The sequence below is a fragment of the Gracilinanus agilis genome, chromosome 2 (assembly GCF_016433145.1).
Source record: "Gracilinanus agilis isolate LMUSP501 chromosome 2, AgileGrace, whole genome shotgun sequence".
NCBI classification, from domain to species: Eukaryota; Metazoa; Chordata; class Mammalia; order Didelphimorphia; family Didelphidae; genus Gracilinanus; species Gracilinanus agilis.
Window position 1 is genome coordinate 710,724,055 of NC_058131.1, and position 24,943 is coordinate 710,748,997.

General features: G+C 40.0%; 1 protein-coding gene across 1 annotated transcript; it reads right to left on the reverse strand.

Annotated features, from left to right (window-relative positions):
- Positions 1–209: 209 nt before the first annotated feature.
- TFAM (transcription factor A, mitochondrial) lies at positions 210–14,743 on the reverse strand. Its single transcript, XM_044662948.1, has 7 exons — positions 14,504–14,743; positions 10,936–11,060; positions 9,236–9,306; positions 8,206–8,355; positions 4,565–4,660; positions 2,696–2,752; positions 210–1,082 (listed from the first exon to the last, which is right to left on the reverse strand). The coding sequence occupies exons 1-7, from the start codon at positions 14,629–14,631 to the stop codon at positions 930–932; spliced, it is 780 nt and encodes a 259-aa protein (XP_044518883.1). The 5' UTR covers positions 14,632–14,743; the 3' UTR covers positions 210–929.
- Between the last annotated feature and the right edge of the window lie 10,200 nt (positions 14,744–24,943).

Sequence of the window (24,943 nt, forward strand, 5' to 3'; positions counted from 1 at the left end):
CTCTATGCAGATGCTTTCCAGATCTCTCTCTCTATCTCCTCTATTTACACTCCTGAGTTCTAGCCCCACATCACCAACCTAGTGGCCAAGCCTAGTACCTGGCAAATAATAGGCACATGATACTTGTTAATCGATTTTAAAAAAACACATGATACCCACTAAAAGAAAAGGCTCTAACATTGTTTTTAGAACATATTTAAGTATGTAAATTAGATGGAGCACATTAGATGATTTTATTTTCTACCATAGAAACATCAATCATCAATGTGCACAGCTGATACATAATTTTTTACTTTACAAAAAAAATGGATGCAAAACATTTACAAATCCCTCAGTAGTTTCTTAAAAAGTCATAAATGAAATCAGCAATTGTATGTATGTCTACTCATCATCTTGGAATACTATATGAGCTATTATTATCTAGGAATTAGAACTTGCCGAGGTATTGAAATTTACCTAGAGCAATTCCTTATTCTTTAAAAATACACAGCAGTGATAGCTTAGAACACTGTGGCTTTTATAATCTAAGACAATTTGAGGAAAGCAAACGCTTGTTTCCTCATTAGGAAACAAAAATACTTTCTCCATAGTTGTCATCCAGTATCAAAAATATTTCACAGTTTGATTTACCTTTATCTAAGAAAAGATAAATGAATCCCTCCTATACCTAGATGCATTTTTTTTGGTATTCAGTAGTTCTGAAAACAAACCTTTTCTGAATCTGGACTGAATTTATACCAGTTGAGAATCCACAACTAGGTGCTAATACAAAATATGTCAGCATACTGGCTGAAGTCCATGTGTTAACAAAAATGGATTAATATAAAATGTTCATCAGCATCATTTTTAGAAATTTTGCCACAGTTTTGCGTAGTGAGCCCTGATTGGTTGCTTGAGCATTTCTCATATTCACTATGAAGATACAAATATCAATAGATTTTTTCAAGGTCTTTTCCCAATTTGTCTTTCAGTTTGCTAAAGCGTAAAAGATCTTCCCGTCCAATTTCAAGCATTTTTTCTTCCCACGATTTAATTTCATTTGCATAACGAATTTTATCATCTTCAGCAAGTTGCAGGTATACCTGAGGAAGGAATACATAATTGTTCAGTAATTTCTCAGGGCAAAGCTCCTTTTCTCTCTACCTAACCTATGTCATGTATATTATCTCACATAAATGGTCAGAGGTACTTAACACCTCCAGAAGAGAAAGAATGATAATAGAAAGATGGAAAAAGGGAGAGGAAAGAAAATGATCAATGAGGATGTATCTCCACAGATGAAAGAGTTCATCAGCCAAGTCACAGCCTTTGATACCATAATAACTCGCAGGTGATCAGAGACAAAAAGGTCCCATGTGTACAAAAATAGTCCCAGGAGCACTTTTTTTGGTAGAAAAAAAACCACAAGGCAACATCAAAAAGTTGATGTCCATCAACTTAAGAAACGACCAATCTGTACTATATGAATTAATGGAATCTTATGGCCCCATAAGAAGTGAAAAGCATGAAAACTTCTGAGGAACTTGGGAAAACTTGTGTGAAGCAGTAAATAAGAGAGGAAGCAGAACCAGAAGCTCAATTCTGAATGACAGCAATATAAAGGACACCCTTAAGCACATCAAACACCTCATTAATACTGTGACCAACTAGGACTTAAAAGGACCATTAGGTTTTTTGTTATTTTTATAAAATCCCAAAGTTTCTGCCATACTATCAATACTAAGACAGACAAGCAGTAAGTAAAGGTTAGGCAATCAGGATTAAGTGCCTTGCCCTGGGCCACATAGCCAGGAAGTATCTGAGGCTAAATTTGAACCCAGGTCCTCCCAACTCCAGGCCTGGTGCTTTATCCATTGTGCTACCTAGCTGCTCCAAAATGACTATTAGTAAAGTCTAGAGAAAGGGAGTGAATTACAAGACTATATTGTCAGGCATGGCCAATGTGCCGATTTGTTTTTCTTAACTGTATTCTTTTTGATATAAGGGAGATATTTGTGAAATAACCTTTATGTATCAATAAACATTTTTTTTAAAGAAGAAAATTTATCATTCTTAGGTTAAAGGAGGGAAAAGTTTATAAAATTTGTACATATTATGCATATATATATGTATATATATATACACATAAAAATTATTTTAAGTCAGGGGTAGAAAAAAATTTCTATTTGAGAAAAAAAAATCATTTTATAGTGATCTCTAAGAGAAAAGCAAGATGCCACTATGGATCTGGGGTCTCCCAAGTTCCCACCTCTGACATAAAATGGCTGTGTGATCCTGAGCAAGTCACTTACACTCTTAATGCTCTAGGTAAATATCTAGAAAGTAGATACAGCAGAGGGGCTACTGACTTTCAATCATAAAGGGACTTTCCTCACCTGGGAGTTCCCTATACCAATAAAATCACAAGCCCAGGTCCAGTTGCCTATTAACAAAGTTCTTTCAAAGTCTTTATATCAAACTTTGAAAATATATTCAATTTTGAAACGAAAAATGTTGTCATAAATGATTTGGAGTCTAGAGAACTTGGTTCAAATCTTTCATTTACAAACTAAATGGCCTTGTTCAAGTTGTTTGATTTCTCTAAACCTCAATTTCCTCATCTGTAAAATGTGGGGGCTGATTGAATAACTTCTAAGGTCTCTTCAAGCAATAAAAACTTCATTCAAGATCTAAATCTATAATCCCATGATCCTACCTGCTTTCGAGTAAATGCTAGATTTTTCCACTCTTGATTTAAAGCCTTCAGCATTTCCTAAAAAATAACATACATTTGGTTAGTTCCAGGGAAAAGAAACAAAATAAAAATAACTATAATTGGCATGGTTCCTTTAAGAAATCAAGAAATGAAAATATTATCTAAGAGAAGAGTCAACACAACCAATTTCTAATATCATTTTACAATAAACTGAAGCTATACTTTGAACTAAATGTAGCTACTGACCTTTGTAACTAACACAGAAAGGAAAACACTCAAAAACCAGGAATACATTCACACCAATTGCAAAAGCTACAGGATTTTTGCAGTTCTATGGCTTATTTTGAAACATTTTTGTCAGTGTCTACATGTATATAACATGTATATAAATCTCTAAAGCTCATTCTAACTCCTTCTTTGGTCCTGGACAAGTCATTTGATCTGCACCATAATTGCCTCACCTATAAAATATTGCTGACTCTAAGAGTGAGAAGGCTTGGGGGGGGGGGGGGGCTATTCCCAGCTGGACCTTTAAGATCTTTAGAGAACTACTTTCCCTCTAAAAGTCTTCATTTCCTTGTCTATAAAATAACAGTTGAACTTTACTAGACAATCTCTAAAGTCTCTTTCAGCTTTAAATTTATGATCTTATAAACTAGATTATCTCTAATTTAAATCTGTAAGTAAAAGTTTAAAAAATATATTTCTGAAATGCTGACCATTTAAGACTTGCAAAGAGAATGGAGTAACAGGAAAATATTGTCCAAAAAAAAAACACTTCATGGAAATTTTCATTATTGTTTTTTTATGTTGAGACTTGGCACTCATCTCCAACACCTGATATGTGGCATGGCTCTGTCTAGTGCAGTGATGGGCATGTGGGAAGCCACTAAGAGAATAGATAAAAATCTGAGACTCCTCTTTTGACCCCTTTTGTCATTCTTGTGATTTCTTGTTGAAAAGTATTGTGGCCTTATTGAAAAGCTTTAAGTTCCTGGCAAACCTGAATTTAAAGGGTTAACACTGTTCCCCTTTGACCAGGAATGCGGCTGCCTGGTATAGCCAAGGCCAAAATCTTAGCAGGGACAATCCAACCCTGAGAAAAACACTCCCTGACTTGACTTTTTGATAATCAGCCTTGGCCTTGGTCTGTTCTGAAGCCAATGAGACTTTTTGTGTTTTGATATGGCATAATTTGTAACTTCTGTGCATCTGTGAAGTTCAGGGGTGGGGGGGGGGGGGGAGAGAGAGAGTTCTTTTGTGTGAAATGAGTCTTGAAACATATATAATAAACTCCATGCTCCTGGAGCCAGAGCTGGAAGAATGAAGTAAAAGATCTTCATGTCCCATTATTTCCTTATCAACTAAACTGTCCTTATCAGATTATCAGAAATGATAAAGAGATCTCAACAGGGCAAACTTTTTAAAGAGGGTGCTGAAGGAAAGGAAATGCTCATCTGTCAGTCTGTTTCTAAGGCAACTCTTTCCAAGTTTCATTGTACTGTATCCTACTCATTGCATTGGTCAGATTAGGAATAATGTCACCTAGATAGAACATTCCAGGGGGCCACATCTGGCACGCGGGCCGTAGTTTGCCCATCACATGTCTAGTGAATGACACCCTTAAATGATAATACTCAATGACACTCAAATTTTAGATTCCAATGTAACTCAGATATGGCTCTACAGCAGAAGACTAGACCCAGGATAAGAAGTTCTGAATTTGTGACCTTAGTTATATCAGTTAAGAAATTGAGGCTTTAAAAATTATTTACAAAATGATGATGTTGGTGCTTATTTATTAAACTTAAGGATCAATAAGTTAATGTTCATGACATTACATAATTATCAAATATTATTTTGTTTTACCTGTGATGAAAGTCCCTTTGGGTCCTTAAAGTGTTCAGCAATAAAAATATTATAACCTGTGCGAGGTTTTTTGGGTTTTCCAAAGACTGTTAACTCCTGAATAACAAAAAGAAAAGAGTTAGAAATTTCTAGGAAAACGGCCTGACAAAAATTAGACATAAGACATAGACATAGAAAAAGACGTAGACATAGACATAGACATAAAAGAAAAGAGTTAGAAATTTCTAGGAAAACGGCCTGACAAAAATTAGACATAGACATAGACATAGACCTTACACTGCATACTAAGAAAAGCTCTAAATGAGTACATGACTTAAGACATAACAAGTGATGGGAGAGATTAGGTTTAGATCAATATCTCACACCCTACACCAAGATAAATTCAGAATGGGTGAATGACTTGAATATAAAGAGGGAAACTATAAATAAGTTAAGGGAACACAAAATAGTATACCTGTCAGATCTCTGGGAAAGGAAAGATTTTAAAACCAAGCAAGAGTTAGAGAAAATTACAAAATGTAAATTAAATGGTTTTGATTATATTAAGCTAAAAAGCTTTTGTACAAACAAAAATAATGTAGTCAAAATCAGAAGGGAAACAACAAATTGGGAAAAAATCTTTATAACAAAAAACTCTGACAGGGGTCTAATTACTCAAATATACAAGGAGTTAAAGCAATTGTATAAAAAAAATCAAGCCATTCCCCAATTGAAAAATGGGCAAGAGACATGAATAGGCAATTTTCAGGTAAAGAAATCAAAAATATCAATAAGCACATGAGAAAGTGTTCTAAATCTCTAATAATTAGAGAAATGCAAATCAAAACAACTCTGAGGTATCACCTCACACCTAGCAGATTGGCCAAAATGAAAGAAGGGGAGAGTAATGAATGCTGGAGGGGATGTGGCAAAATTGGGACATTAATGCATTGCTGGTGGAGTTGTGAAATGATCCAACCATTCTGGCTGGCAATTTGGAACTATGCTCAAAGACTGCCTGCCCTTTGATCCAGCCATACCATTGTTGGGTTTGTACCCCAAAGAGATCATAAACAAACAGACTTGTACGAAAATATTTATAGCTGCGCTTTTTGTGGTGGCAAAGAACTGGAAAAGGAGGGTATGTCCTTCAATTGGGGAATGGCTGAACAAACTGTGGTATATGCTGGTGATGGAATACTATTGTGCTAAAAGGAATAATAAACTGGAGGAGTTCCAGGCGAACTGGAAAGACCTCCAGGAATTGATGCAGAGCGAAAGGAGCAGAGCCAGAAGAACATTGTACACAGAGACTGAAATACTGTGGTAAAATCGAATGCAATGGACTTCTGTACCAGCAACAATGCAATGACCCAGGACAATTCTGTGGGATTTATGGTAAAGAACGCTACCCACATTCAGAGGAAGAACTGCAGGGGAGGAAACATATAAGAAAAACAACTGCTTGAATGCATGGGCTTAGGCAGACATGACTGGGGATGTAGACTCGAAACTACCACACCAATGCAACTATCAATAATTTGGAAATAGGTCTTGATCAAGGACACATGTTAAAACCAGTGGAAATGTGCATCGGCCATGGGTGGGGGGAGAGTGGGAGGTGAAGGGGAAAGCAAGAGCATGAATCATGTAACCATGTTAAAAATGATTATTAATAAATGTTTAAATTTTTTAAAAAAGGTAATAACAGGTGTTACTATAACCCACTTTCATCTGTTTCTTCTCTAAAATGGGAGCATTGGATTAGATAGGGGATTAAGGTTCCCCTCCCACCCTAAAACCTGTGATCCTATTGTTAAGACATGAATAAAAAATGTAAAATTACAAAAAAAAAAAAAACAAAAAGAAAGTCAGATCAAGTGTGGCGGCTGAACACAAAGTCATGTTGTTTTTAAATGCGTTTACCAAAGGAAAGTAATGCATTGCTGGTGGAGTTGTGAATGGATCCAACCATTCTGGATGGCAATTTGGAATAATGCACAAAGGGCTTTAAAAGACTGCCTGCCCTTTGATCCAGCCATACCACTGCTGGGTTTGTACCCTAAAGCGATAATAAGGAAAAAGACTTGTTCAAAAATATTCATAGCTGTGCTCTTTGTGATGACAAAAAATTGGAAAATGAGGGGGTATCATCCGATTGGGGAATGGCTGAACAAATCGTGGTATCTGCTGGTGATAGAATACTATTGTGCTAAAGGAATAACAAACTGGAGGAATTCCATGTGAACTGGAACGACCTCCAGGAAGCGATGCAGAGCAAAAGGAGCTGAACCAGAAGAACATCGTACACAGGGACTTATACAACTGTAGCACAATCAAATGGAACTGACTCTGCTACTAGTAACAATGCAATGATCCAGGAGACACTATCCATATTCTGAGAAAGAACTGGGGGAGCAGAAATGCAGAAGAAAAATATATGCTCAATCAAGTGGTTCGGTGGGGATAGGACTGGGGATGTAGACTCTAAATGATCACTCTATTGCAAATATTAATAACATGAAAATAGGTCTTGATCAATGATACATATATAACCCAGTGGAAATGCTTGCTGGCTATGGGAGATGGGGAGGGAAAGAACATGAATCATGTAACCACGGCAAAACACATTAATTAATTAATTAAATGGAGATTTAAAATAAAATACTTTGCAAGCCTTAAAAAAATGAGTTCACCAATTCATTCCCAGTTTCTTCTTTGCTTAGTACATTTAAAAAAAAAAAAAAAAAAAGTCAGTCTGGGCATCATCAAGAAGCCAGGCCTAGAGACGGGAGGTCCTAGGTTCAAATCTGGCCTCAGACACTTCCCAGCTGTGTGACCCTGGGCAAGTCACTTGACCCCCATTGCCCACCCTTACCACTCTTCCACCTACGAACCAATACACAGAAGTTAAGGGTTTAAAAAAAAAAAAAAGAACTAACTCATAATTTGGTCACATATATAAAAATTATTTCCAATTTTGAACATCCAGTTAAAAATAAAGATCCACATAAAAATAAGATATCACTGGAATTAAGGCACTGGGTGTCAGATTATTGTCAACATAAACACTCAAGTTCCTCAGTGAGATAACAAGAAACAGAGATGAAAACAGTAAGTCAGGTACGAGTCAGAGAGACAATTGGAAGAATGATCTTGAAGTTGGGAGAAGACATCAGTGATGGGGAAAAGAGTCACTCTGCTTGCTCCCTGATGTCTTATTCATCAGTGTTTTCAAGGCCAAATGCAATGAGACCAGTGAACAAAGGTCACTAAAGGTTGGAGGTAGAGAATACAGTGAAATTAGATATCCAGGTTTGTACTTAGTAAGATTGCTCTCAGTCCCAAATAATCCAAACTGATGAGGAACTACTCTAAACAGTAGATTAAGAAATACTCACACACACAAAGAAGATAGTACTAAAATTACCACGTTTAATATGAAATATATAAAAACAAAACAAAAATATGAACTGTGCATAGTGGAAAACATAGCTTCCAATGCATTCTTTTTTCCTGTTCTTTGTTAGGGAAATGTTCATATTTTTCAAATTTATAATGGAGAAAACTTTAAAAACAAAACACTACCAGGAAAAGTACAAACAGCTACACATTTACGTTAACTCTGATCCTTTGTCAGAGGAAATTAGGTTTATACTCACTCTTTTTTTCTTTATTATTTCTTTTCTAGCCCTTTTTATCTGCTTCTCTTCTTTCAAATTTCTTTTTTGATCATTATCAAGCTCTGCTTTATATTTAGAGAGCTCTTCACGGTATTTTTTAAAATCTGCCTTGGTAGCTTCTTCATATACCTAAATATGCAAAAGCGTAACAGTCAAAGAACCATTATCACTAAGTTGTTGCAATTGAGTATATCACCTCAAACTTAGTAAGGAAAAAAGCAGCATCACTTTAGGCAGAGGCAACTTCAGTTACTAGGTGGGAGTTAAACACGCTGGCATCATGTATACCTTATTTGTTTGACTATAGTAGATGATTTAATGAGATTTTTACTGAAAATTAAATTGTACCTCAAAAGTACAAATACCCATCACTAAAAAGAAACAAAATTCTTACAAGCCCAAAAGGTTTTCTTAAAATCATTTTTCGTATTGAAAAAGATGTATTTGGACAATGCATAATTGCTACAAGAGTTTGGGATTTTACTCCAAAGGGGAAAGGTAGGAAGGAGGAAAAATAGATTTTTGATCACTGAAAAAGAAATAATTTTTTTTAAAGAGTGTATCCTTTTCTAAATCTGCTTTGCATAAAACCCAAGCATAGCTGCCTCAGTGCTTCAGCATCTATATTCTATCTAGGTATGGATTTAATAGCCCTAAGGGCTCCTATTTCTATAGCACAGTTCAAATACACAAGACACTTTTCTTATATTCACTTGTGAGGTGGACTCAAAGTGTTAGTGTTCTCATATTCCAGTTTTTAAGGCAAAGGAGAGTGAAGTGACTAACCCAGATTTAGAGCCAAGAAATACTGAACCTGAGGCTTGGACACAAGGTTTTTGGACTATATTAAGTATTCTTTACAAGCATGCTACAAAGTCCCTAACAAATACAGGTTACGAGACTGAGGTTTTTCATAGCCCTCGAGCACCAGCCAATCCATTGGCCATCTGACCTCTAAAATTCAAGGTACCATTAACAGCCCAGAGTGGTGGCAAAGAATGACACTCACTTTCTTCTCTGATTCTGGAAGCTCTCTCCAGGTTTGAGCAAGTGCCTTAACTACTTCTGTTCTCTTCAAATCTGAAGAAGGAAATTAAACATTAGTTTTTGCATGACTAAAAATTTCTAAAACAGTGCAATTCAGTGGTGTCTTTTCCTAAACAAATGTATATTATGAAATCACTATGCCAATAACCTAAAATGCTATTATCTTGAGTCAAATAATCCAAAACAAAAGTTTTCTGAGCAGCTTCAAAGTCCTCAAGCCTTTTCTGACTTTTAGTTGATGGTCACCATATATAATTTCTCAGACATGTTAAACCGAAATCACGCCCATGATGAACCTCAGAAGAGCAGATCAGGCTGGGCTCCAAATCACTGTAAGTTTTATATCAAGTATCTAACAAAAATGCTCCACTGATCTTATTTTAGATATCTTATATTTCTTCATAAAAATAACTTCAAACATATTATCCTCAAATTCATCCATTACTCCCATATCTTTTCCCTTAATTGGAAGAATGAGATGCAAGTTTTTTAAAAGGACATTTCCCCTGTGCCCGGCCACAATAAATTTGGAGCGTGTGACCTAGTTTAAAGGGATGGATTACTTGCTACTGTTTCTTTAACATGTGCTGCTGTGGTTTTCTCTTCTTTATGGTGGAAGCTAATAAACGGGAATGTATGAGTGTCTTTAGCCTTTCAGAAAGTCAGTGATTTATAGCAGTCTTAGATGAGTTACTGCTTCCTTAAAACGCTGTTCAGACCAGTAGGCAAATACCATGTGATCCTCCTCACTTGCTCCCACTACCACCCACTGTTGTGATGCCATTTTTATTACCTCAAACACCTGTGACTTCATCCATGTAGGTACTCTCTGAACAAACAGAATTCAAGCCTTCTAAACGCTTACTAATCTATCCCAGGGCACCAAGCATAACATCTGGAGCAGAGGACACACATTTACTAAAAGCTTACTGAATAATTGATACTCTCCTTGAGAAATATGATAGCCAAAAATACCCTGTGGAAAGCCTGGTGATGAAATCTCTCTGAACTAGGCTACCAAGGTCCTTGCACTTGAATCCAGGCTGATAGAACCTTTGATCATTTATACTCCACTGGCATAGTCTTCAAACATCTGAGGTCATCTATGCCATGAGGAAGTATCGGAATAGACTTCACCAGAACCACAAAAGTTTTACATAAAACTTTATGAATGGAAATAACAGCCACTCTCTGTGGTTTCTCTGTCTTCATGCATGCCAATCTTGCTGTTCTTCTTTAGTTAGGGGTCACTATTTCAGATCCCTGCAGTGCCATAAAATTGCTGAGAATCAAGACATAAAAGAGAAGCATGGGCTGACTTCTTCCCTGGAGGTCACAAGGTATCTTCTCACAGATACCATCTGACAACTCATCTCTGGTTACTCATCAAAGAAACTCTTCTTAAATCGCATGAAAAATACTTATTTTCAAAGTTAAATAGCTTCCGAAAAACTCAAAAGCCTCTCACTTACTCTTGTTATCATCATAGCAGGGAGGGGCATGGGTTCTATAGTTTGCCTCCTTGTTACAAATTAAAGAAACACAAAACTTAAGTGATATTCTCCTGCCTGACAAAATTAGCAGAAAAATCCCATGCCTTCTTTTCTGTGTTATTTCCATAAGGTGCCATGGAGAAGTAGGCGCCCATAAAAAGTAACTTACCTGGATTTTGTTGTTTAAGTTGGGCTTGCCGATCCATTACAAATCGAATGTATGCCGTCAAGGGCTTCTTTGGAACATTACATAGAGTACAGTCTTTCATAAACTTCTCCAATGCATAGATAGAACTGTTTTGAATAAAAGTTCAATTTAGATTCAGGTTTTGTTCATTACAAGGAACTAATCTCTTGAAATAAACATTCACCCACATTTGTAAAGCACTAAGCCCCAAGGAACTTAATCACACAAGTCTCTGAGGCAGTTAGTACAAGGATTACAAATGATGTTCAACTGATGGGGGAAAAAAAAATCCCAAGGTTCCGAGACATTATATGGCAGGGCTGGTGAACCTTTTCCAAGTTCGAATGGCCAGAGGGGCAGGACATGCAAAAAATGTCCCTGGGCACTTGGGAAGAAGGGAATCAGAGCAGCTTCCCCAATGCCAGCTGTGCACATGTGCCACAGCTTCGTCAACAAGGTGATATGGCTTGTCCCTGGTCACAGACTCTAAGTATTAGGGTACCAAGTAAGACCAAATAAGCCTGAAATAGAAGTCCTAGGCTACAAGGCCTCAGATTTCAGAAGAGGTAATTGAGGGGTGGGGGGTGGGGGGGAGAGAGAGGAGAGGGAGAAGAGAGAAAGGGAAGTGCTTTGAGGTAAAGATGTAAAGTGGTGACAATGTATAACGTAACAATCTTAAAGAAAAAGCACATGTGTAACAAAAAGGACAATATATCATAGCAACATCATGACAAAAAAAGTTGGGAAAAATGCCACCAATCAATAAGCATTTTCTAAGTGCTCAGGTCACACATTATCACTGGGGACACACAATGCCCTTGCCCTCAAGGAGCTCAGGAGACAAAATGTAAGGGAGCTGTGGGGGCTCCCCACCTGGGAGACATATAGCTAGATAGCTAAGTAGATAAAGAAATAGGCCTAGACTCAGGAGAACAGATTGAAATCTGGCCTCAGACACCCTAACAGTGTGACTTGAGGCAAATCACTTAACCCTTATTATCTAGCCCAGCACTGGCAAAGTACTGGTACCTGTGCAGTTCCCACTCTTCTCAGTCCCCAGGACATTTTTTGCATGTCCTGACCCTCTGTCCAGCTGCCCAAAGTGAGTACTTCCTCCCTCCTCTCTCTGTGGTAATTGGTGGGAGGGAGGAACCTTCAGGCAGTCCTCACAGGCAGTTTGAAGTTGCAATTTGGACCCAAGAACTTGAAAACCTTCACCAACCCTGGCCTAGCGCCCTTGTCATTCTGTTTTAAGAGTTGTTACTAAGAAAGAAAAAGTTAAAAAAAACTTCACCTCTAGAAGAATACATCTTGCCAAATAACCTCAGACATGAGGTCTCTAGCAGCTGAGGGTGAGTAAGGCTGAATCATCAAGAAAAAAGCTACTGTAAAAGACTAGATTTGAGTTGAGTCTTAAAAGAAGCCAGAAGAGGTGGAGGTGAGGAGGAAAAGTATTCTAGGCAGAGGCAACAGCCAAAGGCAAGGTGATGGAGCATCATGCTAGAAGAACAGCAAGTAGGCCAATGTATACAATGTATGGAAGTCCAGGGTAAGCATAGAAAGGCAGGAAGGAGGCATATCGTAGAATGTAGGAAGAGACGAAGAAAGAAGACAACCAACTAGAAGACTTCTGCAATAGTCCTAAGCAGGAAGGAAATTGGATCTACACCAGCATGCTGGCCAAGTGAGTGGAGAGATGAGACTTATGCCTTGATCTTATTGACTTTGAGAAACCAATGATATGCTCAATTTTACAAACTCTAAAAGGCAATTATTGGTATCATAGTCTTAGAGATCAGAAAAGACTGGCTATTTAGAGTTGAGTATTCAATGATCTGAGAAATGGATGAATGAGTTATGGTTTAATTACTGGGTCAGGAAAGACTATAAAGTATTATAGAATGAAAAAAAGCAGTCAAAAGAAAAAGATACATAATTACTACAGTAATGTAAATGAAGCCAAGATGTAGAGGTAACAAAACTCTGGTCAAATATAGCAGCCACTGTTAATATGCTGTCAAAGTTAAAGGACAAAAATCCCTTGTTTCTGTTAATAAATTAATGGTAGAGGAAGGAGGGTGTACTTTGTGAAGAAGTTTGAATAGTAAGGCAATGGATCATAAAAATAAAATGCATCAACAAATGTAAACAATTAAATATGAGGAAAGGGGGGGGGGCGCCAAAAACATAGGGAATTGGTATCTGCCATACTGAGATTAAAAAGATCTTAGAAGATCTCGTAGTCCAACCTCCTCCTTTTACAAATAAGAAAACTGAGGTTCAATGAGAGAATTTCCCCTAGTTCACAAAAAGTCAGAATTTAAACAAAGCTCCTCCAACTCTTAATCCTGTACTCTTTTCAATAAAGTAATTAGTCAACAAGCATTTAAGATTTACAGGGGCAGCTGGGTGGCTCATTGGACTGAGAGCCAGGCCTAGGGACAGAAGGTGCTAGGTTCAAATCTGGTCTCAGACAATTCCAAGCTGTGTGACCCTGGGCAAGTCACAACCCCCATTGCCTAGCCCTTACCACTCTTCTGCCTTGGAACCAATACACTTAATTGTAAGATGGAAGGTATAACAGTTAAAAAAAAAAAAAAGATTTACAATATGAGGGACAGCCAGGCCTGGAGACAGAAGGTCCTGGGCTAAAATATGACCTAAGAACCTTTCTAGCTCTATGACTTGGACAAGTTACTTAAATCCCATTGCTTAGTCCTTATATCTCTTCGGTCTTAGAATTGATACTTAGTAAAGATGCTTGTAAAGATTTACAACATGCTAATCACTGGGGATACATAGACAAAAAAGGAAGCACCGAAGGCCTTTGGAAAAACTGCTATCTCCCTTCTTCAGACCTTACTGCCTGTCTAGTAAACGATGTTGGTCCGGATGTCATCTAAACTGCCTCTGGCTCGGCTCTGGGCTTCTCGGGCAGGCTGTGAACTAGCTTTGGTTCCCCCCTCACGCTGCCGGTTTCCCTCGCTCTCCCATGTGTCTCGCAGTGGTCCTTTCCCCGCCTTCGGGACCCACGCGGGTTCTGGAGGGAACCTAGGAAGCCGCCCAGAACAAGCACTTCACTCTGCAGAAGGGGGCGTTTTGGGGTCTCCTCCGGGAAAGCTCCCCGTCAGGCTCGGTGCCCGAAGGAGGCTTTTTCTCCCACAAATCCAGAACTGGAAGGGGCCTGGGGGGCGCCCCAGGGTCCGGCCAGCGTAGCCTCCTCCTGGGCCTGGCCCCGAGCAGGCGCTCAGTGAATGCTCGTGGACCGAATGTCTAGCTGCAGGGGACTAGGAGACTAGAGCTGGTCCGAGGTTTTCCGGGCGGGCTCAGAATTCGCACCCGTGGAGTCCGGGGGTGCCAGTCTTTCCCCGCAGGCCCTCTTGCACCCATGAAGACCCCGGAGGGAGCCGGATATGGGGGAGGGATCCTTATTAGCGGCAACCGTGTGGGCCACGTTACCGATAGGGGCGGAAGCCCCGGGCTTCTCTCAACCCTTCGCCTACGCTGGCCGCGCGATCCGGCCTGTACATCGCCCCCCAGCCCAGCTCACCTTGGCGGCGGCGGCCCCAACAGCCCTCGGTCAACCCCGGCGGCTGCTCGGAGAGCAGCGGGCCGGTCCAGTGCCCTCAACGCCCTCCAGCCCCCGCGCAGCAGCAGCGCCGCAGCCCCCGCCGCCATGGCCCCGGCGCCGTCTTCCCTCAACCCGCGCAGGTAGCGGAGCCCAAGAGGAGCCCAAAGGGCGTCCAAATCGCCGCGTGAAGATCCTCGGGTCCCCGCCGCTAGCGAGGCATTGTGGGAGGGAAGGGAGAACAACTTCCGGTGGGGAGCCGTGCGGCCACAAACGCAGAGAAGACGCATGCGCCGATCCCGAAAGAAAAGGTGAGCAAGACCGGGTGGGGACGCCCACTTTCCAACTGCGCCTGCGCAACTAAGGCCCTGACCCCTGAGCCCTGACACCGCCTCCCTACGTCGGGCGGCCCCCGAGAAAAGAGTCTGTTTCGGTTCTTCCGGTAGCCTGCGACGCGGCCTGCAGTCGCGGCCCACTCCCCTTCTGAAGGTTGTGTGGCCCAACCTCTCCGGGCCCCAGTTTACAGTTCTGTACACCGGGAGGGTTTGACTCAGATCATCCTTATACAAGGTGAACCCCCGGAGTGTGGCCCTGGTTGTTCCATCCCGGGACCCCAAGCCTGTTCCCAGCTGTATCTCAGGCCTAGAATACCCTCACTCCTCCTCGCCTCTGCTCTGGGCTTCCTTCGTGTCTCAGCCGAAGTTCTGCCTTCCGCAGGAGCCTTTCCTAGTCCCCACCATTCCGGTGCCTTCCTTTTGCCATCTCTCCTCAGTGGTTTTGTGCCCTTATTCCTCTGTAGGCTTCTTCCCTCCCTCCTCACCGGGCTTGTCTTTTTATCCCTCATTGAAACCCTCCTCCCTCCTTGGTCTTTTAGCCTCATCCCTCATCCCTCCCTGGACTTGGCTTCTCTTCCCCCGTGGGCCTGATACCCTCATTTCTCCACGGTCTTTTATGCCCTCATTTTTCACCAATCTTGTCCCCTCCTCCTTCCTTGGTCTTGTATCCCCATCCCTCATTGATCTGGGCCCCTTTTTCTGGCATGCTCAGGCTCACTTGGCTGATGTAGTCTCCTGCGGCGCCTCACCGTGTGGTTTGCTCTTTCTACCATCATTTCTAGCCCACAGCCCTGCTCTCGCTCTTTGACCCAGGCTCCAATAAATGGACCTGGAGTATCTGTCATTGCTCTGTGTGGTTTGTCTTTGATTTGTGGTGTCTGTGAGGATCCCCATTGGACTTAGAGCCCGGAGGTCAGATTAGAAGTGGGCTAGTAGAGCAGCCCGATATCTCAGTATGGACACCCTAAGAAGCGCCAAGGGTTTGGGCTTGGACCTAAGACTGGGCCCTTTCTGAAGCTCATCCCGCTACTGTCTTCAGAGACCGGAGGTGCAGCGGATAGGGGAATTAAGCCCTCCCTGTGTTAAGGTGGAGTATGTGTATTTGGGATTATACCTTTGTAAAAGCTCCATTTCCTTACATTTCTGCACAGGTGTTTGCACACCATCTCCCCATTGCTCCTTCAGAGCAGGAACAGTTTTGAGTCCTTCTTGATATTCCTAGCATTTAGCACAATGCCTGGCACATAGAAGGAACTTAATAAATATGTGTTGCCTGGCATACAGAGAGGGTTTCCTTTTTTTTTACCTTTGTATTTCCCACCCTTGCGCTTCTTTTAACTTTTTTTAAATTAATAAACTTTTATTTTCTCTCCTTCCTCCCTTGTTATTGTTGATGTTCACTAGTTCCAATTCTTTATGACCTGTGGACCATATCTCACCAGTAGCATCCATGATGTTTTCTTGGCAAGCATACTGATATGGTTTGCCATTTCCTTCTCCAGAGGCAAGCAGGTTAAGTGGCTTGTCCAACGGGAACACAACTAGTAAATGTATGAGGTCATATTTGAACTCGTGTCGTCCTGACCCTAGGTTCAGTGTTCTATCCATTGAGCCATCTAGCTGCCCAGCTCCCCCACCCCCAATTAAAAAGAAAGAAAACCCAAACCCTTGTAACAAATATACACTTAAGAAAACAAACCCCAACTTTGGTTATGTCTAAAAATGTGTATCTCATTCTGCATCTATCAAGGGGTGGGTAGAATCCTTTCTCATCTTTTACAGATTACTCCAGTCTGCCCACGTCCTTGTAGCTATCATCTGTAGCCTTCCAAGTCACTCTCCCCAATCATTTTAGTACCTGAGTCAGTCTCTTCTATCACCAGTTCCTTGATCACTTGGTCTCCCATGATTTCTATCCCAATCCACGCCCCCCCCCAACTATACTCAGGACACTTATTGCACTCTCCACTAACTGATACTCTTCTCCCTAGCTCAGATAAATTTGCCCCAAGTGCCAGGATTCCTAGTTAAAGCTCTGAAGACAGATGATAGGAATATCATCTTCATTTGACAAAGAAGGAAACTGAGACTTAAGCCATTAAGTCACTTGCTCAAGTTTTCAAGTTTTCAAACCAAAGTAGGAATTGAAGCCAATTACCCCTATAAATGGCAGCTTGGTGGCACAGTGGATTAGAGCACCAGGCTTGGAGTCAGGAAGACTCACCTTTCTGAGTTCAAATCTGGTCTCCGATAATTACTAGCTGTGTGGCCCTGGGCAAGTCACTTCACCCTATTTGCCCCAATTTCTACATCTGGAAAATGAGGTGAAGAAAATGGCAAACCATTTATTCTTTGCCAAAAAACCCCAAAAGGAGTCACTAATAGCTGGATGAAACTGAAATGACTTAGCAACCTCACTAAAGTACAAGTTAAGGTTGGAGATATAAACAGAATCCATTTGTAGAGGGATGGCCTTGAGTGCCAACCTACAAAGTACAGTTTTCAAGAAAATAATCTGATAATGGTATGGAAAAAGTATATATAAGGAGAGCTGGATGGCAAGGTGATTATTCAGGAGGTTGTATGGGCATGGTGGTGTGAAAATGGGATTAATTCTCCCCTGTCCATTTTTAGATTTAATCACCAAAAGCATATACACCCCACTTATCTTTACTTCTAAGTAAAGTGATTCCTTTGAAGGAAGTGAGCATGTTTAGCTTAGAGAAAAGAAGGGGGGTGGGCAGCTGGGTAGCTCAGTGGATTGAAAGTCAGGCTTAGAGACCTAGGAGGTCCTAGGTTCAAAGCCGGCCTCAGATACTTCCCAGCAGTGTGACCCTGGGCAAGTCACTTGACCCCCTTTGCCCACCCTTACCACTCTTCCACCTATGAGCCAATACACAAAAGTTAAGGGTTTAAAAAAAAAAAAGAGAAGAGAAGAAGGCGGGGGAGGAAGGAGGAAGAGACATGGTAGCTCTCCAAGTATCTCAAGGACCATCACATAAAAGACGGATTACAAGATGAGAATAGTAGGCCAATTGAGACTTGATAGAAGGATCTCATAAAGCCTTTTTCTGTTTGACATTTAAAACCCTTCCCAAACTGGCTACAACTTAGCTTTCAAGCTGGTTAAAGCCTGCAGTCCTTTACGATCCATCCGAACTGGCCTGCCTGCTCTCCCAGGTAGACAAGATCTCACCTCGAGGTCTTTACACAATGTGTCTCTCATTCCTGGAATGCACTCCCTCCTTACCCCTTGGAACCACTGGCTCCTTTCATAGTTCAGCTAAAGTGCTACCCCCTTCGAGAGACACTCCCTGATTACTCCAGTTGGTAATGAGTCTATATGGAGATAGGTAGATAGTGTATCACCCATATTTACTTAGTTGTGAAAATATTGGCTCCTCTGAGTACAAGAGAAGGACCTTGAGGGCAGGGTCTGTCCCACTTTTGTATTTGTATCCTCTCCACCTCCCACAAGTCTTAGTAAATGCTTATTCATTTGATTGATGGATTGATTGATCTAAAGGGCCATCAAATGGAAAAAAGATTGGGCTTGTTCTCTAGGGTGCAAGAGAACAGATTCTGGGGCAGTGATTAGGAGTTACAAAGAAGCCAATTTAGGTTTGGTGCCAGAAAAAACTTCCTAATCATTAGAGCTATCCCAGAGTGGAGTGGGCTGCCTGGGACTGTCTGGGGGTCTTCCCCCTCCATGGAGATCTACAAACAAGCCTAGATGAGATATAGACAGGAGCCTCTGGACCTCTTCTCAGAATAATGTTTTTAGGGGGCAGCTGGATAGTTCAGTGGATTGAGAGCCAGGCCTAGAGATGGGATGTCCTAGGTTCAAATTTGACCTCAGACATTTCCCAGCTGTGTGACCCTGGGCAAGTCATTTGACCCCCATTGCCTACCCTTACCACTCTTCTGCCTTGGAGCCAATACACAGTATTGACTCCAAGATGGAAGGTAAGAGTTTTAAAAAAAAAGAATAATGTTTTTACAATCATAAAATAAAATGAACAGGATTGCCAAGTGAACAATTACCATATATTGAAATATAGTTATCAAAATATTTTTTTAAGTTCATAGAAGCCAGGTTAAGAACTCCTGGGCTAGATAGAAAGGTGGATATGTTTAGAAATGGAGAAGAGGAAGGATATTTGGAAACTTATACCTAAAGGCTTTACTTCAGTGAAATAGGAGAGAAAACCACCTGTTAGGGCCCCTGAAAGAGAAAGGGCTGAAATGAAGTGAACATGCCGGATTTGTGCAGTCACCATTTTAACTCTATTTTTCTGTAAGAAATGGTAGAAATCTTTCAAACTTTCTTACAAAATAAACCTATCCAGCTTTACCTTTTGCAGAGTAAGGAGACACAATTATCTAAAATGCTCAGTCAGGGAGGCAGGCAGTTGGCTTCAGACTCCAACGATCTTTGGGAGCAGAACACTCTCACACAAAGGATTTTTGTCTGGGAAAGGATAGATAATAGAGGTCATAAAATCTAACTGCCTTGTTTTTGCAGGTGAAGAAACAAAGCCACAAAGGGGTATGTGATTTCCTCAAGGTCTCCTCACCACGGTGGTACAATGGTTAGGGCAATGCACTTGGAGTCAGTAAGTCCTAATTTCAAATTCTCCCTCAGATACTTATTAACTGCATAAATCTGGGTAAGTTACTCAACTTTGTCTCGGTTTCATCTATAAAATCGGGATAATGAGAGCACCTTGCTCCCAAGTGTTATCAAAATGGAAACATATTTCCACAGGGAATTAGTGATTTGGACAAATTCCAACACTTTGTGATTCAGTTTCTTCATATGTAAAGTAAGGATGATGATGATAACTGTAGAATTTTGTTCCCATGGTTGTTGTAAGGATAAAATGAGACAATATTTTAAAAACATTTTATTAACCTTAAAGTATTGCATAAATACAGGCTATTATTATTATTCTGTTACATGAGAATAAGACACAGGCCTTTCTATTCCCAATCCAGGTTATTACTCTGTATTTTTTCCTCGTTTATCAAATAAAAATGAAAACTACTCCACCTGCTTCAAAGGATTGTTGTGTAGAGATGAGGTCATAGATGTGAAATAAGGAGGTCATGCTTTATGTAGTAAGATTCGCAAAGCTTTTCAGAATAGAAATAGAAATAGAAATTCTATTATCAAATGAAATAATGTATAGAAAACATTTTGTAACTATAAAACCCTTTATAAATGTAAGGTATGATGGCAATGACCCAAGTGATTTATAACATTTTCTTTAAAAAAAAAAAAAGCCCTTACTTTCTGTCTTGGAATTGAGACTATTTTTATTATTTTTATTTTAATAACAAATTTCCACATGAGTTTTCTGAAGTTATATGAACCACATTATCTCTCTTCCTTCTTCTCTCCCCCCTCTTGAAGTTGTCAAGCAATTCAATCTGGGTCATACGTGTATTATCACACAAAACATTTCCATATTATTCATTTTTGTAAGTGAATAATCTTATAAAACTAAAATCCCAAAACACATCCCCAAATAAACAAATAATAAATTATATTATTTTATCTGCATTCATATTCCAACAGTTCTTTCTTTGGAGGTGGATAGCATTCTTTTTCATAAGTCCTTCAGAATTGTCCTGGATCATTGTATGGCTGTTAGTCTATCACATTTGATCATTTCATAATATTGCAGTTACTGTGTATAATGTTCTCCTGGTTCTGCTCATTTCACTCTGCATCAGTTCACATAGGTCTTTCTAGCTCTTTCTGAAATCATCCAGTTCATCATTCCTCATAGCACAATAGTATTCCATCACTACCTTATACCGCAATTTGTTCAGCCATTCCCCAACTTAGGGCATCCCTTTAGTTTCCAATTCTTTGCCACCACAAAAAGAACAGCTATAAATATTTTTGGGGAGAATTGATACTACCCATCAGATCCAAGGCAGAAGAATGATAATGGCTAGGCAAAAAGTGACGAGCTTAGGGTCACATAGCTGGGAAATATCTGACGTCTGATTGGAATCCAGGACCTCCTGTCTCCAGGCTTGGCTATCTGTCTATCCAGTGTGCCCCTGATTTGTAACATCTGTAATGTTTCACTTCTGACATCATTAACTGTGCCCTGAAACAGTGTTTCGTTAATATCCCATCTTCCCAAAACCCATTCTAGCTACTTTAAAGATGATACCGGTATAATATTTTCATGTGTTGTATACATTTGTGATCTTAATTCAGCATCCATCACCTTGTGCTGGGTTCTAGAAAGTGTATACAAGTATCCTCAGACCAAATTATCAGATCTTTATATGTTTCCTTTTGATAAACCCCTTCACAGAAAAGCAGAAAACATAGTAACTGTTTAAATGGTGCTATGCAAGAATGAAGCACAACACTTTCTATTCTTGTGCTCTTTATAAGGAAAAGCATGGCCTCTTCTACTCTATTTTGGTAAAGAATAGAACTAGAGGGCTGATCTTCATGGATAGTTTGAACTTCTTTCAAGTCAACAAGCACTTTTTAAGCACCTGCTTTGTGCTAAGGGTTGAGAATGCAAGAAAGGCAAATAAGAGTCCTTGTTTTCAAAGAACCCCCAGGCTAATAGAGGAGACAACTTGACCATTGCATCTCAGATAATCTGCCCAGTCATTTTTAAAGTTACTGATGCTTTTTTATTTTTACATCACTTTCACTTCCCAATACTATGTTCTCCACCCACCCACCCAAATGGTTTTTTGTAACTAAGACAAGCAGTCACAGCAATCATATCTACCAGTGTATGTGACATTCTATACCAGTGCTCCACCACCTCTCTGCTAAGAAGAGGGAAATTCATTTCCTTATCACCTTAAAAAAATTTTTTTTATTTAAAATATTTTCCCATGGTTACATGATTCATAATCCACTCCCCCCTATCTTCTCCCCAGTCCCAAAGCCGACAAGCAGTTCCACTGGGTTATCCATGTATCATTGTTCAAAACCTATTTCCGTGTTATTCATATTTGTAGTAGAGAGATCCTTTAACATCAAAAACCTAATCACATCCCTATCGCACTATGTGATCGAGCATATATTTTTCTAATGCGTTTCTGTTCCCACAGTTCTTTCTCTGGATATGGAAATATTCTTTCTCCTAAATTCCTCTGGATTATCCTGGGTCATTGCATTGCTGCTAGAAGTCCATTACATTCAATTGTGCCACAGTGTATCAGTCTCTGTACAATGTTCTCCCGGTTCTGCTTCTTTCACTCTGCATCACTTCCTGGAGGTTGTTCCAGTTCACATGGAGTTCCTCCGGTTCATTATTCCTTTGAGCACAATAGTATTCCATCCCCAACAATGTATTCCATCCCCCACGATGTAGTCATCCATTCCCCAATGGAAGGGTATCCCCTCATTTTCCAATTTTTTTGCCACCACAGAGAGCATGGCTATAAATATTTTTGTACAAGTCTTTTTTCCTTATTATCTCTTTGGGGTACAAAACCAGCAGTATTTCTTTATCTCCTTGAACCATGATTGATCATTGAAGTATCGATGTGTGAATTTTTATTTCTTTTAGTGTTATTTTCATCAATAGTATTGTGATCATGGGGTGATTGCATGATTCTTCTCTTGATTCGGTTTATTTTACTATCTGTTCTTATGTCTTTCCTATGTTTCTCTGGATTCTTCCTATTCAAACAATCAACTTTTTTTTTTTAAACAAACCCTTGCCTTCCATCTTAGAATTGATACTAAGTATTGGTTCCAAGGCAGAAGGGCAGTAAGGGTTAAGCAATTGGGATTAAGTGGCTTGCCCAAGACCACATAGCTAGGAAAGGTGTGAGGCTCTGGTTCTCTATCCACTGGAGTCATCTAGCTGCCTCAATAAACATTTATTGAACACCTACTGTGTGCCAGACGCTGTGCTAAGTGCTCCAAATAGAAAGAGGCAAAAAAAAAACTTCCTGCCTGGAGAAGCTTACAAATCTAATTTCCTATGGCACAATAACATTCTGTTGACTTGATTTACCAGAATTCACTTAAACATTTTCTACACGATAGACACTTTGATTCCTATAAAATATAAACTCTTTAGGGGTATGAATTCTTTCATCTTTGTATCCCCAATGTGTGGCACATATTAAGTGCTTAATAAATAAATGATGTTATTGAATTGAGCTATTTCCTAGTTTTTTCTAATCACAAAAAATGCTGCTTTGAATATTGTTGCATATATTATTGGACCCTCATTTCTTTCTCTGACCTTCTTGGATATCTGTACCTAGGAAGGATGTCATTAGATCAAAGCTTTTGAATATTTTAGTGGCTTTTCTCACATATTGTAATTGCACGTTGTTTCCCATGGTGATTCCAATTTTTTTTTTTAATCCTTACCTTCCATCTTAGAATAAGTACGTGTATTTACTCCAAGGCAGAAGAATAGTAAGGGCTAAGAAATGGGAGTTGTGAAGTCAAATTTGAACCCAGAACTTCCCATAAAGGCCTGGCTCTCAATCCACTGAGCCACCTAGCTACCTACCTGTACCCCAGATGTTTCTTAGAGAAGATGTCCCTAATTCCTATGCCACCTACCAAAAGGAAAAAGAAGAGAAAAGAAAGCTAAAAAACCTAACACAGAGCCAGGCACAGGAGTGGCATAGGCACACCTACTTCTGAGCCATTTTTTTTTGTTGTTAATATCCTAGAGATTAAGGAAAATCAGCCAAGTTTCCTGAAAGGCCCTTACTGACTAAAAATGCAACTCTTAGCAAAAGGCAGTATTCTTCACAAAGTCCCAAGAGGACAAAACGAATTGGGGGTTCCCCTTTCCCCAGAACTTGGAATTATGGGATCTTACCTCTATTTTCAACTATGTTGCAACTTCTAGCTTGTCATGGTCAGCTTTATAGCTCATCCATGCGATAAGTTACAGTATTTGCAAGCCTCTTTTGGCATTGTTGTTTCCCCCCTAAATTGAGTTCAGAAGCAGTGGGAAAACATCTATATCCTCTTCAGTTTATTTAAAGTGCCATACGTTTAGTAGAAGGGAAGCTCCTTGAAGAGGGCAAAAGGTTTTTAAAAATTATTTTTTGACTTTATGTCCCCTGCTAGCATGGTAGTAGGTTTGATCAATGCTGGCCAGATCAGATTGGATTGAAGCCTGCACTCTCCTTGAAGAGCAGGGTATCCCTCTTGATACATTAAAAATTAATGAAATAACTCCTCTATTTCATAATTAGGAGGAGATCAATGCAGTCTCTCAGCATTCCTTCAAACCACTCCAGACAAAGTTAAATGGATGTCACAATTTACTTTGCTAGACAGGCTTCCCACATTTTCCTCTTCTGGCAGTGGTTGTAAGAAACTTCTTTTGTTGCAGGAGGGCCAACACATACCCCGTCTGGTAATTATTAACTTAGACAATGGCTATCAGTCTTGAGCTAGCCTAGCCCCAGATCAATGGGGGAATAGTCATTGGCTGAAGAGTTCATTAAACTTGGAACTGACCTCGTTTCATATTTTAATGCTCATTTCTTCTAGAAGATCAAGCATGGTGTGGTGAATACTGTCTAAGATTTGGTTTCTGTGGATTCCAAGGACTCCTGGGTATAAATTAGGAAGGAGCACAGAAGAGCAACCAAAGGGCCAAATTATGTTCACTTACTAACTCTCATTCCCTGTGTGACTTAAACCTCTCATAGATCACAGAGGAAGACTAGAAGGAGTGTGGTCCATGGGCTCTTAAATTGGACCCCTTTGGCAGTCTGGGGAACCCTACAGGCCTCTCATCAAAACAGTAGGTATATTTTAAACCTTTACCTTCTGTCTTAGAATTGATACTAGGTATCAGTTCCAAGACACAAGAACGGGAAAGGCTTAAGCAATGGGGGTTAAGTGACTTGCCCAGGGTCACACAGCTAGGAAGTATCTGAGGCCAGATTGAAATCCAGGACTTCCCATCTCTGGATCTGGCTCTCTCAATCCATTGAGTCACCTAGCTGCCCCCAGTTTCTCCATTTGCAAAAAGAACTGGAGAAGGAAATAGCAAATCACTAATATTTTTGCCAAGAAAACCTCAAAAAGGGAGTCTCAAAGAGCCAC